The sequence below is a fragment of the Gossypium hirsutum genome, chromosome A08, assembly GCF_007990345.1.
Source record: "Gossypium hirsutum isolate 1008001.06 chromosome A08, Gossypium_hirsutum_v2.1, whole genome shotgun sequence".
NCBI lineage: Eukaryota > Viridiplantae > Streptophyta > Magnoliopsida > Malvales > Malvaceae > Gossypium > Gossypium hirsutum.
Window position 1 is genome coordinate 116,510,925 of NC_053431.1, and position 17,143 is coordinate 116,528,067.

At 34.6% G+C, this 17,143-nt stretch overlaps 1 protein-coding gene and 1 non-coding gene across 2 annotated transcripts; both read left to right on the top strand.

Annotated features, from left to right (window-relative positions):
• Window positions 1-622: 622 nt before the first annotated feature.
• Window positions 623-1,968, top strand: LOC107926917 (peptidyl-prolyl cis-trans isomerase FKBP17-2, chloroplastic). Its single transcript, XM_016857862.2, has 3 exons — window positions 623-1,164; window positions 1,383-1,427; window positions 1,514-1,968. The coding sequence occupies exons 1-3, from the start codon at window positions 815-817 to the stop codon at window positions 1,866-1,868; spliced, it is 750 nt and encodes a 249-aa protein (XP_016713351.1). The 5' UTR covers window positions 623-814; the 3' UTR covers window positions 1,869-1,968.
• A 6,470-nt stretch (window positions 1,969-8,438) lies between these two features.
• LOC121205180 (small nucleolar RNA R71) lies at window positions 8,439-8,545 on the top strand. The gene has a single exon (XR_005900265.1). It is a non-coding gene; the product is annotated as a small nucleolar RNA R71 (small nucleolar RNA).
• The last annotated feature ends 8,598 nt before the right edge of the window (window positions 8,546-17,143 follow it).

The following is a 17,143-nucleotide window of genomic DNA, read 5'->3' on the forward strand; positions in this document are numbered from 1 at the left end:
ACAAGGTTTCACGAGAGAAAAGGAAAAATTACAATCTTAATCCTTAAACCATTTGGGGTGAAACAGGTTCGATGGCATATGCTGAAAGGTTCACGCTGATAGCTAGGTGCAATTTTTGTATAGTTTTTAACTATTTTAATTTACTTAAGTTTAAATTATGTTGCATTTAATTTTTAATTTTAATTTAATTTAAAGAAAATTAAATTATTTAAAAAAAAGCCGACAACCGATTCAAAGAAACTAACTTGTGGTAGTAAGTCGGTTGAAATTTTATGACATAAAAATTTTCATAAATAAAAATAGGCAATATTTGAATTTAATATGGTCGTGAATCTTTTATGGTAACGGGTAGGATTACATCGATGTTTATTAAAAATAAATACCCTTCTTAAAATGAGTAAATCAATTTTGTTTGACGTTTTGAAAATTAAAATTAAAATTAAACAAACACGTATCACCTTGAAAGTGTCAAAACTCTCCACGCACGCAACTCACTCTCCAACCAAAATTTCATTTTGAAAAGAATTTTTAATTTTGAAAGAATATTTAACCTAACCAAAAATAACCGATTGCGATTTTATTTTAAAAATAAAGCCTTATGTGTTGGATATTTTCAATACATCATCAAATTAGATTTTTGGAATTTCAACAGAGAGAATATAAATTTTAGTTAATAAAAAAATCTCACCTAAAATCACAAAATTTAAATCTTATCCCTTGTAAAGATAAGTTGGGACCAGCGCTACTCAGAAAAGAAAGGACGATATGTATTTCTGTTCGCAGGTAGCTTAGTTTCAGAAACAAAGTTTTGTAAATGGCAACTTCCTTTAGCTCTCCACCATTTCTATCTTACCCACTAACAAGAACTCCTCGCTTCTCTTCTTCCTCGCAAACACCTCCTCCTAACTCACAACCACCCAATCCACCACCATCTCCTAAATTAACCACAACTTCATCTGAGCAGCAACCACCGGTAACTGTGCGAGAACCAAAGCCCCCCAAACCTACCACCACTGTTGAAACCACTGATTGGATAGCTTCCTCCTTGACCAGGCGCTTCGGCCTTGGTGCTGGCCTTGCATGGGCTGCCTTCCTTGCTGTTGGAGTCATCTCTGAACAAATTAAGACTCGCATTGAAGTTTCTGAACAAGAAGCAAATACAAGGTGTGTCACTCTAAACTCTCCTCTACAGTTTTGACTTTCTATTTCTGGCCTTTCAAATCATTGAGTTGGTAATGGTAAGATTTTGGATCAAAATATATATATATACACAAATTTAAAGGAGAATGAATTCTACATATTTGGGAATAATATCTTATTAATTGTAGAAAATGAAACTAAATTGTAGTTTCTTCACTAAGCGCACTCATTGTTTTGGTTAGAGATGTTGAGAAGCAAGAAGAGGTGGTGCTGCCCAATGGTATAAGGTATATATTCTTTTCATCGTCTATGACAATAGTATATGGCCATTGGGAGCATTTTATCAGGCTAAAAATATATGTATTAAAAACAGGTACTATGAATTGAGAATTGGTGGAGGGGCTTCTCCAAGGAATGGAGACTTGGTAGTGCTTGATCTAAAAGGGAAAATTGAAGGCAGAGGTGAAGGATTTATTGATACATTTGATGGAGACAAGAAGCCACTTGCTCTGGTAATGGGATCAAGGCCTTACACCAAAGGAATGTGTGAAGGGATAGAATATATAGTGAGATCAATGAAAGCAGGAGGCAAAAGGAGAGTCATAGTTCCTCCCAATTTGGGGTTCGGAGAAAAGGGTGCAGATTTGGGAACGGGTGTCCAGATTCCACCCTTTGCAACCCTTGAATACATAGTTGAGGTTGATAAAGTCTCCATTGCACCTGCATGACCTTGTTTATTACCATATATGTTGCAGTTCCGAAAACTTCGAAACAAACATGACATTCATTTTTACGATATCTAATTTTATTCAAATATTTCATCTTCAATTACATCACATAAGATCTGATATGTTATTTAACAGTTAAATTAATGATTTTAGTAATAGATAATTTGATTGATATAATCTCGATAGCTTAAATATATAATTAGAATATTTTGAAGTTTAAGGACCATTTCAAATTAATAATTTAATCAGTTGAATCGGTAAAAATATTATTTTCCAACGTGGCATCATCAATGAACCACAATCTTTCCTATTAATCTAAAGGATGAGGTGAAAACTTGTACAAAGTCACACCATTAAAGATAAAACTATAATGTCACCATTATTGAGAGCTATAAAGCTCAAAAACTTTTACCACCACTAAATGCAATTGCGTTATGTATTCCCTATCTAAACAAAAAGAAAAGTTCCAAGTGATAAGCGGGATGGATACAAACAGTCATGGTATAGAATTATTTAAAGGGTAAATTACACCAACAGTCACCCAATTTTAGGGTAGCTGACAAAACAGTCACTTAGGTTTCATTTCAGTCACTCAACTTTCAAAAACTTACGAAACAGTCACCAACGTTATAAAAAAGTGACAAAATAGTCACTGATTAAAGGTTACCGTTAGGGTGTTAACGGGATTGCTGACATGGCAAGTTAACCAACTGATGTGGCAAGTCAACTTGCCACGTTCGCGAGGCTGATGGGCGCTTGGTTTGGGGAGGGCTTAGGGAAAAAATGAAGGGTTATGAGTTAATGTTTAAGGGTTAGAAACAGATTAGGTTTAAAGGGATTTGGGGGGGAAAGGAAAATCGATTTGGGAAATTTTGATCGTGATTTAGGGGGTTTTAGGGTTTAAACTAAATTGAAAATTGATTTAGAAATGTTTAGGATTAGAAATCGGTTCAATAATTGATACGTGATATTCGCGACAGGTTTTAAAAATTTATAATTAATCATTCTTGAAACTAACTATTATCACGATAAAGGCAAGTGTACCTATCGAACAGTAGTATAGCTTTAGCAAGACCGGATTGTCGAACCCAAAGGAACCAAGAGTACTAGTAATTACTTTCTTTTTATTATCTAGCCTAAAAATTAAGGGATTTGTTTATCTAAACTAATTAGCTAAACTAAGAGTGCACAGAGAGAAATTGGGGAAAAGCTTTTGGGAAAACTAGATTAATTAAGACAATACCCAAGGAAAAATCTACCTAGACTTTACTTGTTATTTGACTCTGAATCAGACGATTTATTCATTTGACTTGATCCATAGAAATCCCTAAGTTATATTATTATCTCTCTCGAGACTAATAACGTCTAACCCTAGGTTGATTAATTGAAATCTCTTTCTAATTAACGCCCTAGTGTTGCATTAACTAGATCTATGGATCCCCTTATTAGGTTTCACCCTAATCCGGCAAAATCTTGTCACCCTATCTCTAGGCGTGCAATCAACTTCACTTAATTATGACAAATTTACTCTTAGACAGGGACTTTTGCTCTTCTGAATAAGCGCATTAACTTGAATCAATATCCTGGAATATTAAGACAAGAATTAAAAACACATAATTAAGAACAAGTCAAATATTTATCATATAATTCAAATAATAATAACAAGATCTGTCTTAGGTTTCATTCCCCTTAGGTATTTAGGGGGGTTTAGATCATAATTATAAAAGAAAACATCTCAGAAGAATAATGAATAAAAAACATAAAGAAAACCCAAATCACCTGAATGGAAATTGAAGGGAAATCTTCAGTCTTGACAATGAATCCCGCTTCTCAGATGGATCAGTCGGCTTCCCTTGAGTAATTCCTTACCTCCTACTCCGTGTCTCTGTTCTAAGTGCCTCCTCAGGTGTTTAAATAGACTTTAAAATGCCTAAGAGCCCTCAAAAGTGGTTAAGAGCCCTCAAAAATGGCCTTTTCCGAATAGGACTATACTTGGGCTCGTCAGGGACACGCTCGTGTGACACGCTCGTGTGCAATTGCTCCAGCCCGTGGTCAAGGCTGTTAAATAGGCATGGGTGTGTAGTCTACCCGTGTAAGTCGTGCTTCAATTCTGCCAAATGGACACAGGCGTGTGGCTTACCCGTGTGAGGAAGTCCAGGCCGTGTTGATTTCCCATGTAGGTTTATTTTTTCCGTTTTCGGCCCGTTTCTTGCTCTTTTTTACTCTCCTATGCTTACCGAAGTACAAAACATGAAATTAAAGAATTAGGAGCATCGAATTCACCAAATCTAAGGAGAAACCATTCATAAATATGCTAAGTATGGGATAAAAATATGTATAAATTACGGTTTATCAAATACCCCTACACTTAAGCATTTACTTGTCCTCAAGCAAAATCCTCAACTCACAATCAAAATAAATTCTTCTCAATTTATAATCCCTATCAATAATATCTCAAAATAATCCACAAGTAATCATACATTAAAAATTCAATTAAAAGTACATCAAAGTTTCAAACATTCCAAGTTGAGCATTTTATTACAAAAACATAGGTGTCCCCCCTCATCTAAGTAATCACCTTTGATCAAAATATCATAGAGTTTAACATCCTCACTAAAGATTCACTAAAATCACTCGAGGTGTTTGAGGACATCAAATAAAGCACTCATTAGTCAATATGAAAGGTTATTACCATAGGCTTGCACGAAAATAAAATCTCCACCACTATATATTGAGATGATACATCAATCAAAAAGGTCTTTAGAGGGTTGTAAAGTGGCTTTGGTTAGGGGGTGTCGTCACAAGCTGAAAGAAAAGGTTAAAATCGAGATTGAATTGAAAAAAAATCACCTAACTAGAAAAATAACTAATTATCAGTTGAATACAAATGAGCTTATTCTCAGAATATGGAATTAACACTCAAGCTAAAAAACGACGAATTACTACTAATATGTATGTAAGTATTGTTTTTTTTCCTTTTTTTTTAAGATCAAGTCATATAACATAGAACTTAATTATTGCAACGAAGAATAAAACATAACTAAGCAATTAATTCAAATCAAATCTCAACAAAAATAGGGATAAAATTAAGGGATTTCAATAATAATGGGTTAATATTGAGAGTAAATTAATTAATGGCTTGTTAGGCTCAAAGGGGTTCACTAAGGGTTAATTATGAAGGTAGGCTTTTGTGGAGTGAGTGGGTTAAACCTAAGTGCCTTTATCATTTCGACATATCAAATCAAATAGTGTGGTCTTGACATGCATAATCAAGCAAGTTCTAGAATAACAAATTAATACTGATGCACTCATAATAAAAGTGAGTATGAAAGAAATAACATATGCTCTAAAGGCTCAAGATCTCACAAAAATTATGGCTTTTTGATGTTTAAACTTGTGAATTTCAACTCAAGATAATATCTAAACTTGGGGAAAACAACCTAAAAATTTTTAATTCTCAAAAATCAACTTATCATACTTGATTTCCTAATGTCTTAAAGTTTAAACGATCAATGCATAAATGCCTATGTTTTAATTCAAGACATATCAATAAAAATCATAACTTAATCAAAATTCATTCTAATAATGGTATGAGAAGATCACATGAGAACAAGAAAAAATTCAGGGATTTCTGATAATGATATAAAAGACCCCCCACACTTAAGATGTACATTGTCCTCAATGTACAAAGTTAGATTCATGACGATATAGATATAAGATCATAAGATAGGGAGAGAAGTGAAACTTCCTGAATGATGAATGGACTCCTTGAATTGGAGTTATGGAGAATAATCGGCCAAGGTAATGATAAGATTGGAGGAGGATACTCCGGTGGTGGTCGAGGTTGGGTTCCACAACCACAGTGTCCAGCGAAGAGGTTATCGTACTGGTCGGGCAGGACATGACAGTCGTGGAGAACTTTTTCCAGTGGAGTTGCAAGTTCCTAAGCAATAGTGAGCTTTGGAGCTCTTTATAACTGTGATAGAATCAAGAACTTCTTTTAGGAAATATAAAGAAGCAGAATTACTTGTAAAGAAATAGCCGAATAAAAATTATAAAATCTCAATATAAAATAAAAATAGTATTAAAGGGAAATAAAAAGTAATTTCAAAATATAAATAAAGATAAAAAAAAGTAAAAATAAATAATAGGTGTTTATAAAGAAATTGGGGCACATGGCCGTGGGGCGCACCCGTGTGCCCTCATTTTAGCCCGCGCGTTTCATGGTTTTTAAAATTGGGTGCATTGGTGCACAAGGCCATGTTGCACAGTCATGTCATTCTTCGTTCGCTTCTCCCACGCCCGTGTATGCAGGCGCACGCCCGTGGTAATTTGGTAGGATTGCCTACGGCCATGTCGCACAATCGTGACAACTTATCAAATCTCGTGTTAGGGAAAATTTTTTGCTCTGTTTTCACACGACCGTATCGCACAGCCGTGTTGCCTCCCGTGGTATGGGCACGACCTACGGCACACCCGTATGCCTGGCCGTGTGGTTCTAAAAATCCTGTGTTCAGTGACTCAGTTAGTGAATTAAATGTTAAAAACTAAAATTTAAAGAAGTTAACACCGTTAGTGCTCGGGTTGCCTCCCGAGAAGCATTTATTTAGAGTCTAAACTCAACTTACCTCTCTTTTGAGTGATCATGGTGGTGCGACTGCTATCAATTTCATCAAAATAAGGTTTTAAACGAGTACTATTTACCTTAAAAGTGCTGAATTTGTGATGAATTACCTTGACTGTACCGTATGGAAAAATGCTGAGTACCGTAAGCGGGGTTGCTCTGTTAGGTTCAGAAGTGGCAATACGAGGGTCTGCTGCATCTAGTAGTACTTTGTCTCTAACCTTAAGTTGATTTTGTGAAATATTGAGCTTGTCATAGTTTGGTTTTGGTTTATCGTGTGTCCTTGGTTTATGTGTTCGCCATTCATCTAGTTCCTCGATTTGTAGCCTTCACTCTTCATAGATGGGTTCTTTGTTGTTACTTGAGCAAGGCTCATATGTGCTCTTCGAACGTGTTTCCTGTAAAGAAGGTTACACCACATGGTCAGTATTAATAGGATTACGAGCTTGAAGAGTAACTGAGTCATCACCCACACGAAGTGTGAGTTCACCTGTACCGACATCAATAACGCTTCTAGCAGTTGCTAAAAAGGCCCTTCCTAGAATTAGAGGTGCGTCACTACCCTCTTCTATTTCTAGAACAACAAAATCGATTAGGAATATAAATTTATTAATTTTTACAAGTACATCTTCAATGATGCCTCCAGGAAATCTAATAGTTTTATCGACTAACTGAATACTCATCCTAGTTTGTTTGGGTTTCCCAAGACTTCATTGTTTAAACATTTTGTAGGGCATGACATTAATACTAGCCCCTAAATCAGCCAAAGCATTTTTAACATTTAAGCTACCAATTAAACAAGGAATCGTAAAACTCCCTGGATCTTTCAATTTGTTGGGAAGCTTGTTCTGTAGAATGGCTGAGCAGACTGCATTTAACTCCACATACAATGCCTCATCCAACTTCTGTTTATTTGCTAAAAGCTCCTTTAAGAATTTGACTGCGTTTGGCATCTGCAAAAGAGCTTCAATAAATGGTAAGTTAATGTGTAATTTCTTTAATAGTTTAAGGAATTTACCAAATTGTTCATCTGTGCGGTCTTTCCTTGTCGCATTGGGGTATGGCACTCGTGGTTTGTACTCTTTACTTACCGGTTTCTGCTCACTGTGGTCTACCTCGCCTTTACCTTTACTTACCACAATTATTTACCTTGGTTTTTGTTCAGGTTCAACTAACCCTTCCTCGTCTTGGATGGTAATTATGTTGAGTTGTTCCCTTGGGTTAGATTCAGTGTTAATCGGCAGGCTACCTTGTGGTCGTTCAGAAATTAATTTGGCGAGTTGGCCTATCTGAGTTTCGAGCCCTTGGATCGACACCTGTTGATTCTTAAGTGTTGCTTCGGTATTTTGAAAGCGAGTTTCTGACACCGAGATAAACTTTGTTAGCATCTCCTCAATGTTAGACTTTTTTTTCTGCTGGTAAGGTGGTTGTTGAAAACTCGGAGGGTGTTGTGGTCTCTGATTCCCTTGGCCTCCCCATGAGAAATTTGGGTGGTTCTTCCATCCTGCATTGTAAGTTTTACTATAAGGATTATTTTGAGGTTGAGGATTATTACCCATATAATTTAATTGTTTGTTTTCAATGATACGGCTATAAAATGGGTATTCTGAATTTCTCGTCTCTCCTCTACTTGCATTGAATTGCATTATTGGGTGAAACTGTGAAGAACCAAGAAAACCGTCAATTTTTCTATTCAAAACTTCTACCTAATTAGAAAGCATGGTGACCGAATCGATGTTAAAAATACCGTTAAAAACGCCGTCTTCTTTTTTTGGATTTGTCCTCGTGACTTGCCACTGATAATTATTCAGTGACATCTCTTCTATAAAATCATAAGCATCCTCATGTGTCTTATTATTGATAGTCCCACCAGCGCTGCGTCAACCATCTTTCTAGTTAAAGGATTCAAGCCATTGTGAAAAGTTTGAACCTGTAGCCAGAGTGGTAGCTCATGGTGAGGGCACCTTCTCAACAGATCCTTGTATCTCTCACATGCATTGTAGAGTGTTTCTAGATCCAGCTGTAGAAAAGAAGAGATATCATTCATTAATTTAGTCATTTTAGCCGGCGAAAAATATTTTATTAAAAACTTTTCGGTCATTTGTTCCCAAGTAGTGATTGACCCTAGTGGTAACGAGTTCAACCACTATTTTGCTTTGTTCCTCAATGAAAAGGGAAACAACCGAAGGCGTATGGCGTCGTCAAAAATGCCATTGATTTTAAATATGTCACAAAACTCCAGAAAATTCGCCAAGTGATTGTTTGGATCTTCATCATGCAAACCATCAAATTGAACAAATTGTTGTATCATTTGAATCATGTTAGGTTTCAGTTCAAAATTATTTGTAGTGATAGCTAGCCTAACTATACTTGACTCAGTTCCTGTTAAATTCAGTTAAGCATAACTATACATAGTGCGCGGAGCAGGATTCTGATTTACTGGATCAGCAGCAATCGCAAGAGATAGCAGATTTTCCTGATTTTCAGCCATCTCCTCGGTTGTAGTGTGAATGTCGTATTCTTGATCTTCCTCTGTGTATCTTAAGTTTCGCCTTATTTCTCTTTGATTTCTGCGAGCTGTGCGATCGATCTTACTATCAAAAAGTAATGGTCCCGACGGGTTTCTTCTAGTCATGCACTATAAAAAACCTGCCAGAAGTGAATAAAAGAAAAAATTAGAAAAGAAAAAAAAAAGATTTAAATTGTAAATAAAGCGAAATGGCTAAAGTAATAAAAATCGAGTGTTCCTAATATCTTAATTCCCCGGCAACGGCGCCAAAAACTTGATACGTGATATTCGCGACAGGTTTTAAAAATTTATAATTAATCATTCTTGAAACTAACTATTATCACGATAAAGACAAGTGTACTTATCGAACAGTAGTATAGCTTTAGTAAGACCGGATTGTTGAACTCAAAGGAACCAAGAGTACTAGTAATTACTTTCTTTTTATTATCTAGCCTAAAAATTAAGGGATTTGTTTATCTAAACTAATTAACTAAACTAAGAGTGCACAGAGAGAAATTGGGGAAAAGCTTTTGGGAAAACTCGGTTGATTAAGACAATACCCAAGAAAAAATCCACCTAGACTTCGCTTGTTATTTGACTCTGAATCAGACGATTTATTCATTTGACTTGATCCATAGAAATCCCTAAGTTATATTATTATCTCTCTGGAGACTAATAACGTCTAACCCTAGGTTGATTAATTGAAATCTCTTTCTAATTAACGCCCTAGTGTTGCACTAACTCGATCTATTGATCCCCTTATTAGGTTTCACCCTAATCTGGCAAAATCTTATCACCCTATCTCTAGGTGTGTAATCAACTTCGCTTAATTATGACAAATTTACTCTTAGACAAGGACTTTTGCTCCTTTGAATAAGCGCATTAACTTGAATCAATATCCTAGAATATTAAGTCAAGAATTAATAACACATAATTAAGAACAAGTCAAATATTTATCATACAATTCAGATAATAATAACAAGATCCATCTTAGGTTTCATTCCCCTTAGGTATTTAGGGGGTTTAGTTCATAATTATAAAAGAAAACATCTCAGAAAAATAATGAATAAAAAACATAAAGAAAACCCAAAATCCCTGAATGGAAATTGAAGGGGGATCTTCAGTCTTGACGATAAATCCGGCTTCTGAGATGGATCAACCAGCTTCCCTTGAGTAATTCCTTACCTCCTACTCTGTGTCTCTGTTCTGAGTACCTCCTTAGGTGTTTAAATAGGCTTTAGAATGCCTAAGAGCCCTCAAAAGTGGCCTTTTCCGAATAGGACTATACTTGGGCTCGTCAGGGACACGCCTGTGTGTGATTGCTCTAGCCCGTGGTTAAGGCTGTTAAATAGGCACGGGCATGTAGTCTACCCGTGTAATTCGTGCTTCGATCCTGCCAAATGGACACGGCCGTATGGCTTACCCGTGTGAGGAAGTTCAGGCCGTGTTGATTTCACATGTGAGTATTTTCTCCATTTTCGTCCTGTTTCTCGCCCTTTTTACTCTCCTATGCTCACCTAAGTATAAAACATGAAATTAAAGAATTAGGAGCATCGAATTCACCAAATCTAAGGAGAAACCATCCATAAATGTGCTAAGCATGGGATAAGAATATGTATAAATTACGGTTTACCAATAATCGATTAATAGGGTATATGGTTTAGGGTACGATTTTTTATTTTGTTTGGGAGAAAAGAAGACGAACCAGAAACCATTCAGTGTTTTTGATTGTCAGTGACAATGGGCAATAGAAGAGAAGCTACCAGTGTTGTTACATCTACTTTAACGGGTAAGTTGTTGCATTTGGTTTTAATTTTTTTAGATTTCAATGCTGTTATTTCGATTTAGAGTTAATTAGGGTTATTTCGGTTTCAATTTTAATTTCGATTTTGATTTTGATTTCGATTTCTATTTCGATTTTGATTACAATTTTGAAACACTCACTGATTCTGATTTAGATTTTGATTTCAATTTTGATTTTGATCTCGATTTAGAATTAGAATTTTATTTTAATTTCGATTTCGATTTTGATTTAGGGTTATTTCAATTTTGATTGTATTTGTTATTAATGTGCATGACAAATTAGGGTTTGGTTTTTAAAGTGTATGACATATAATGTGTATTGTATGCCATGTGCATGATGTTTATTGTTTGTATCTGCCATTGTACGAATGCCATTATCAGACAGATGTTTATTGTGTATATCTGCCATTGTATGAATGCTATTATCAAACTGATGTTTATTGGGTATATCTGCCATTGTTTGTATCCAAGCTCCTATTGTATATGGCAAAATCAAAATTTGTTATTTACTTTCTTTATTGTACTGGTTATTGCCTATTATTGTCTGCCATGTGCATGAGAAAAATGATTGTGTTTGATTAAATTAATTTTTGTATTGGTTGTTGTCTGCCATGTGCATGACAGAAGTGTTTATATTAAATTATTGGGTATTTTGTATTTGTTATTGTCTGACAGAAATGGTTAAAGTGTTTGCCTATGTTGTCTGCCTTTATTGATGAGTACTTTGTTTGTCAGGTTTAATTGATGACAATTTTAATAAGAATGAAGAAAACATGTCTGGTAGTGATGTGTCTGGTAGTGATAGTGATGCATCTGAAAAAGTTAATTTAGATGGTTTAAACATGGATGGCATAGAAGTAGATAAACTACGTGATAGTGATGATTCTGGGAGGTTAGATAGTGCACATGGATCTGACTCAGATGGCCAAAATTGGGCTGAGTTCAACCTAGAGAATGACATGAGTAATCCTAGGCTTAAGGTTGGAATGTTATTTAAGTCTAAAGACAGTCTAAAAGAAGCTGTCAAGCAGTATGGTAGGTTGAATAGTTACTTTATTAAGTTTCACAAAAATGATTTAAAAATGTTAAAGGCAGTCTGCAGTGAAAAATGTTCTTGGTTCATATGGGCTTCTAGGCTAAACCCTAATAACCCTACTGACCAGACTTGGAAAATTAGGAGTTCAAACCCTAACCATACTTGTTCTAAAGTCTATAAAAATAGGAATGTAACCTCAGCTTGGATAGGTGAACATTATAAAGAAAAATTCATTGCTGATCCTGATTATTCTCTGAAATCATTACAACAAGGTGTGAAAATAGATTATTGTTGCTTAGTCTCACTAACCAATTGTAGGAGGGCTAAAATTAGGGCATTCGAATTAATTGAAGGAGCCTATAAGGCTCAATATGAGAAGATTTATGAGTATATGTTGGAGGTTAGGACCCAAAATATGGGAACAACAACAATCTGTTATTTGGATAACAGGTTGTTTCAAAGGAGGTATATTTGTCTACAGGCATACAAAGATGGCTATAAGGCTGGTTGTAGGAGGATAGTAGGTTTAGATAGATGTTTCTTAAAGGGATACTATGGTGGCTACTTGCTTGCAGCTGTTAGGATAGATACAAATAATGGCATCTATCCTCTTGCATATGCTGCTGTCGAAAGTGAAAATCAAGCATCATAGCTTTGGTTCTTAGAGTTGCTTACAATAGACTTGGAAATTGTGAGCTCGTACCAAATATCTTTCATGTCTGACAAACAAAAGGTAAAAGTCCATTTATTTATTCTTTTATGTTGTTTCTATTAAGGTTTGTCAAATAATTAAACTGTTTTTTTCTAATTGCAGGGACTTGTAGAAACAATATGTATGTTGTTTCCTAATGCAGAAACAAGACACTGTGTTAGGCACCTACATGCCAATTTCAAGAAGGCTGGTTTCTAAACAAAGGAATTGAAATATTTGCTTTGGAAAGTTGCCAGAGCAAGCACTACAAGGAAGTCTGGGGATGCCATGGATGAATGAGGAAAGCCAATTAGCATGCTTATGATTGGTTGAAGGAAAAAAACCCTACTCACTGGTCAAGGTCTCACTTCTCAATTAGGAGCCATTCTGACATATTGGTGAATAATCTTTCCGAATCATTTAACAAGGTAAACCCCTATGTTTTATGTTTCTTACTAATCGTTAGCAATTCACTAATCATTTATGTTGTTTATTGACAGATGATACTGGAAGCAAGAGGGAAACCTATTTTGACCATGATGGAAACAATAAGGACCAATATTATGTTTCTTATTGTCAAGAAGAAAGAAGAAGCTGACAAATGGAAAGGAATTTTGTGTCTAAAGATAGAAAAAAAGAGGATGTAAATATAAAAGACTCATTAAGGTAAAGATTCTTTCTAATGCCTATATTCTAACTTCATGTTGCTGATCACATGCTATTTTAGTGAATGTTTTTTAATATGCATGTACTGATTGTTGGTGTGTTGACTATTTTTTAATATGCATGCAGTGATTGTTGATGTGTTGCCTATTTTTTAATATGCATGCAGTGAGTATTTTTTTTATAATATGCATGTTGGTGGGGCTGGTTTTTTAGGGGTGTATGTATCATTTTTGGTGGGGCTATTTTTTTAGGGGTGTGTGTATCATTGTTGGTGGGGCTATTTTTTAAGGGTGTGTGTATCATTGTTGGTGGGGCTGTTCACAATGTTGTTTTAGTGATTATGTTTTAAACAAGCATGCTGACTGTTTTTTAAGTGTGTTCCATCACATGCCAGTGGGGACAAGTATCAGGTTGAATGTGGTCTAGGCAGCCAGCATGTGGTGGACTTAGTTGAGAATTCCTACTCATGCAGTAATTGGGATCTCACTGGCATCCCTTGCATGCATGCATTAGCTGTCATTCATTTAAAAGAAGAGTTCCCAGAGACCTATGTACAAACCTGGTATACCAAGCAAACCCAGCTTCAAATTTACTCCAATTTTGTAAGTCCAGTAAGGGGTCCTAAACACTGGGTCTCTTTGTCAAACATGCTATCAATATTGCCTCCTCCCCTAAGAAGGCCACTTGGCAGACCTACTAAGGTGAGAAGGAAAGAGCCTGAAGAACCACAAATAATAGAAAGGTTGAGCAAGAGAGGGGTGGAGATAAGGTGCAATAAATGCAAAAGAGTAGGTCACAATAAGAGGAGTTGCAAAGGGGAAGTTGGCCAAAACATTCCAGTAAGTCATTTGCCTTTAGTTAAGTTATAGTATACTTCTATTTATGAATTTTTTTGTTTTTCAGATTTCTCTTGTTCTTGTAGGTTAAAAGACATAAAGTTGATGTCCCAACTCAGCAACAGGCTACCCCAAATCAGCAAAAGGGTACCCCAACTCAACAGGCTGCCCTAACTCAGTTACCTACTGCCCCAACTCATCAACAAGCTGCCTCAAGACAAAAGCTCCCATTCAAGAGAAAACCAACCACTATTAGATGGATGCCTTCTACTGAAGAGTCATCCATGACAGACCATTGATGATGATGTGAACAGACTGCATTTTGTTAACTTTTTGAAAATGTATAAATTTGTCTGCTACTGATTTATTAACTTGGCAGATAATTTTTTTGTAAATTTGCCTATGGTTGCTACTGTTGATAAACTTAGGCATAGTCATTGAATTTTTTTGTAAATTTCCCTACAATTCACATATGTTCAATTGTGGTGAATTGTAGGAAATTTGGTAATATTTTGCCCCTCATTCCTTTTGTAAACAGTTTGGCGTTTTCACCTTAATATATGAGCATTGATCCATGCTATTTGTTATCTCTTCTCTTCTAGCATATGTTTTTTTTTCCATCTGTTATATTTTCTAACAACTGTGTGACTATTGAGAAATGTGTGAGAATTGAGAATTGAGAAATACATATGTTTTTTTTCCATCTGTTATCTCTTCTAATGTGTGAAAAATTGACAAATGCATAGGTTTTTTTTCCATCTATTGTCTTTTTCTGATATATGAGTATTGAGAAATACAAATGAAATGAGCTGGTTAGCCATGTATACCAGCAGCCATGTATAATACTTGTTCTAGCAATTTGTAAACAAGAACATGAGCTGGTTAGCCATGTATACCAGTAGTCATGTATAACATATGTTAAGCAACAAAAATATTCCAAAACAATTTGTAATCAACAAAAATATCCCATTTCAAGTCTTTCAAGTGTTTGTAAACAACAACATGAGCTGCTTAGCCATGTATACCAGGAGCCATGTATCACATATGTTAAGCAACAATATACCAGCAGCCATGTATACCACCATAAGCAACAATTTACCAGCAACAAAATTACAAAACATAAGCTGGTTTTCAATGAACATAAGATGATTTTTAAGCTTTTAAAAACAACAAAACAGTTACAATTACAAGCACCAATAACCAGGTTCTTCTCTCCCTCTTCCTTGCACCCTCCAATGTCCTCACTTTTTTCAGAAGACCCAACAACACAATTCTTGAATGGGGCGTCAATGGTGGATCAAACCAGCTGAAAAACTGACATGGTTTTCGAAATCGACTGCCGAATTTCTTATACCTAAAAAACCTCATACCTGGGTTGTCATTGGACCAAGACGTGTTTAATTTGGCTAGGTTTCCACAATGGCACACCGGAATCACTTCAGGCATCTCTATTTTTCTTCTTCTCCTTCTTATTTTTCTCCTCCTCGTCCTCTTCTTCTTCTACTATTTTTTTTCTAACCCTAAACTGGTGCTTCAACAGTCTGATAAAGTTAGACTAACCGGCCAGCTGGACTGGCATTGGACGCCGTTACTTGCCATGTCACTTTTCCATGACGTCTGTGACGGAAAACGGCAAAAGGGACTGTTTTGTAACTTTTTGAAAGTTGAGTGACTGAAATGAAACCTAGGTGACTGTTTTGTCAGCTACCCCAAAGTTGGGTAACTGTTGGTGTAATTTACCCTTATTTAAATTATAAAATAATTATCAAAATCCTTTTCTATAATTTTTAATATTTTCTATAATTATTTAAAAAATCACGTCTAAAATGAATCTAAACAAACTGGTGTCCAAGTTTATTTGAATTAGGACATCCATTTATCTAAGTTTATTCTGGACAAATAATTTTTAGAAATTTTAAAACATATATTTTTAATTTTATTTTTTAAAAAAATTTGTTAAAATACTCCATTAGTTATGTCAAAAAAAAATCACGCTCAAACTTGATCAACCTTAATAGAGACTAGAGAGTTTTATGAGTTCAATTGGGTAATTCATTTATTTTATTTATTCCTATCATTTTTTATACAAAAATGAGTATTAAATATTTTTCCTTTTCTAAAATTTTGGAATTAGAATTAAATTGATAAATTTTGCAATTGTTCACGACTAAATTTATTGAATTTTTTAGAATTAAAACTAAATGAAGTTTTTTATAAATATTGACAGTTAAATTTGTTGAATTTTTAGATTAAAGGTCAAATTGATAAAATGTGTAAATATTAAAAGATTAAATTTATTATTGGACCACTAAAAAAATACCCACATCAACTTTTCATTAAGTATTTAACTATGTAAGACTAAAGTTTTAACTTTAATAAAAGTAAAAGTTTTTGAAATTGGGTGACCAAATAAAATCTACCAAAAATTGAGTGACCACCCAAGATAGTTTACCCTAAAATTTAATAACCTTGTTGTCTTCAACCGGAGAATATCGTATAAAATGCAAGAAATTAATAAATTCTCAAATACAAATTATCGACATTTTCTTGAATGTGAAAAAATATATTTTTCCACAAAGGAGCAGAAAGGTTATACGAGTGCGATTTACTTTTCCCAACTTCCAGACGGCAATGTGAAATAGATATATTTTTCGTTTCAACATTTATATTATTCAAGAATAGGTTGGTTTAATTATTTAATTTGGTATATTTTGTATGTGTATTTAATTTTAATATTCAATTTAATACACATATCAAATAATTTAATGAATGTTTGACATGTATGCTCTGATAAAAAACAACACAAGTGCTTAATTGGAAAAAAAATAAAGTTTGGATACTAAATCGAATATTGAAGCTAAACTCGGGTACTTAAATGGGATAAAAAAACTGAAGTATCAAATTTAAAAAAAAAATTAGGTATTAAAGTGAACCTTGAAGCTAAACTTAAGTACCTAATTAAACACTAAAACCAAACTTAAGTACCAAATAATATATTATCTCTTAAAAAATAAAATAAAATGATTAGTTGAATCTATTTTTTTTTTATTTTCTAATTTTATTGAATTAAGTGATACTAAGTTACTAGATAAAACAATATAAAATTTTGA

Coding starts and splice junctions, on each gene's coding strand:
- LOC107926917 (XM_016857862.2), top strand. CDS start 815: ATGGCAACTTCCTTTAGCTCTCCACCATTTCTATCTTACCCACTAACA. Junction 1,165..1,382: donor GAACAAGAAGCAAATACAAG/GTGTGTCACTCT, acceptor TGTTTTGGTTAG/AGATGTTGAGAAGCAAGAAG. Junction 1,428..1,513: donor GTGCTGCCCAATGGTATAAG/GTATATATTCTT, acceptor TATTAAAAACAG/GTACTATGAATTGAGAATTG.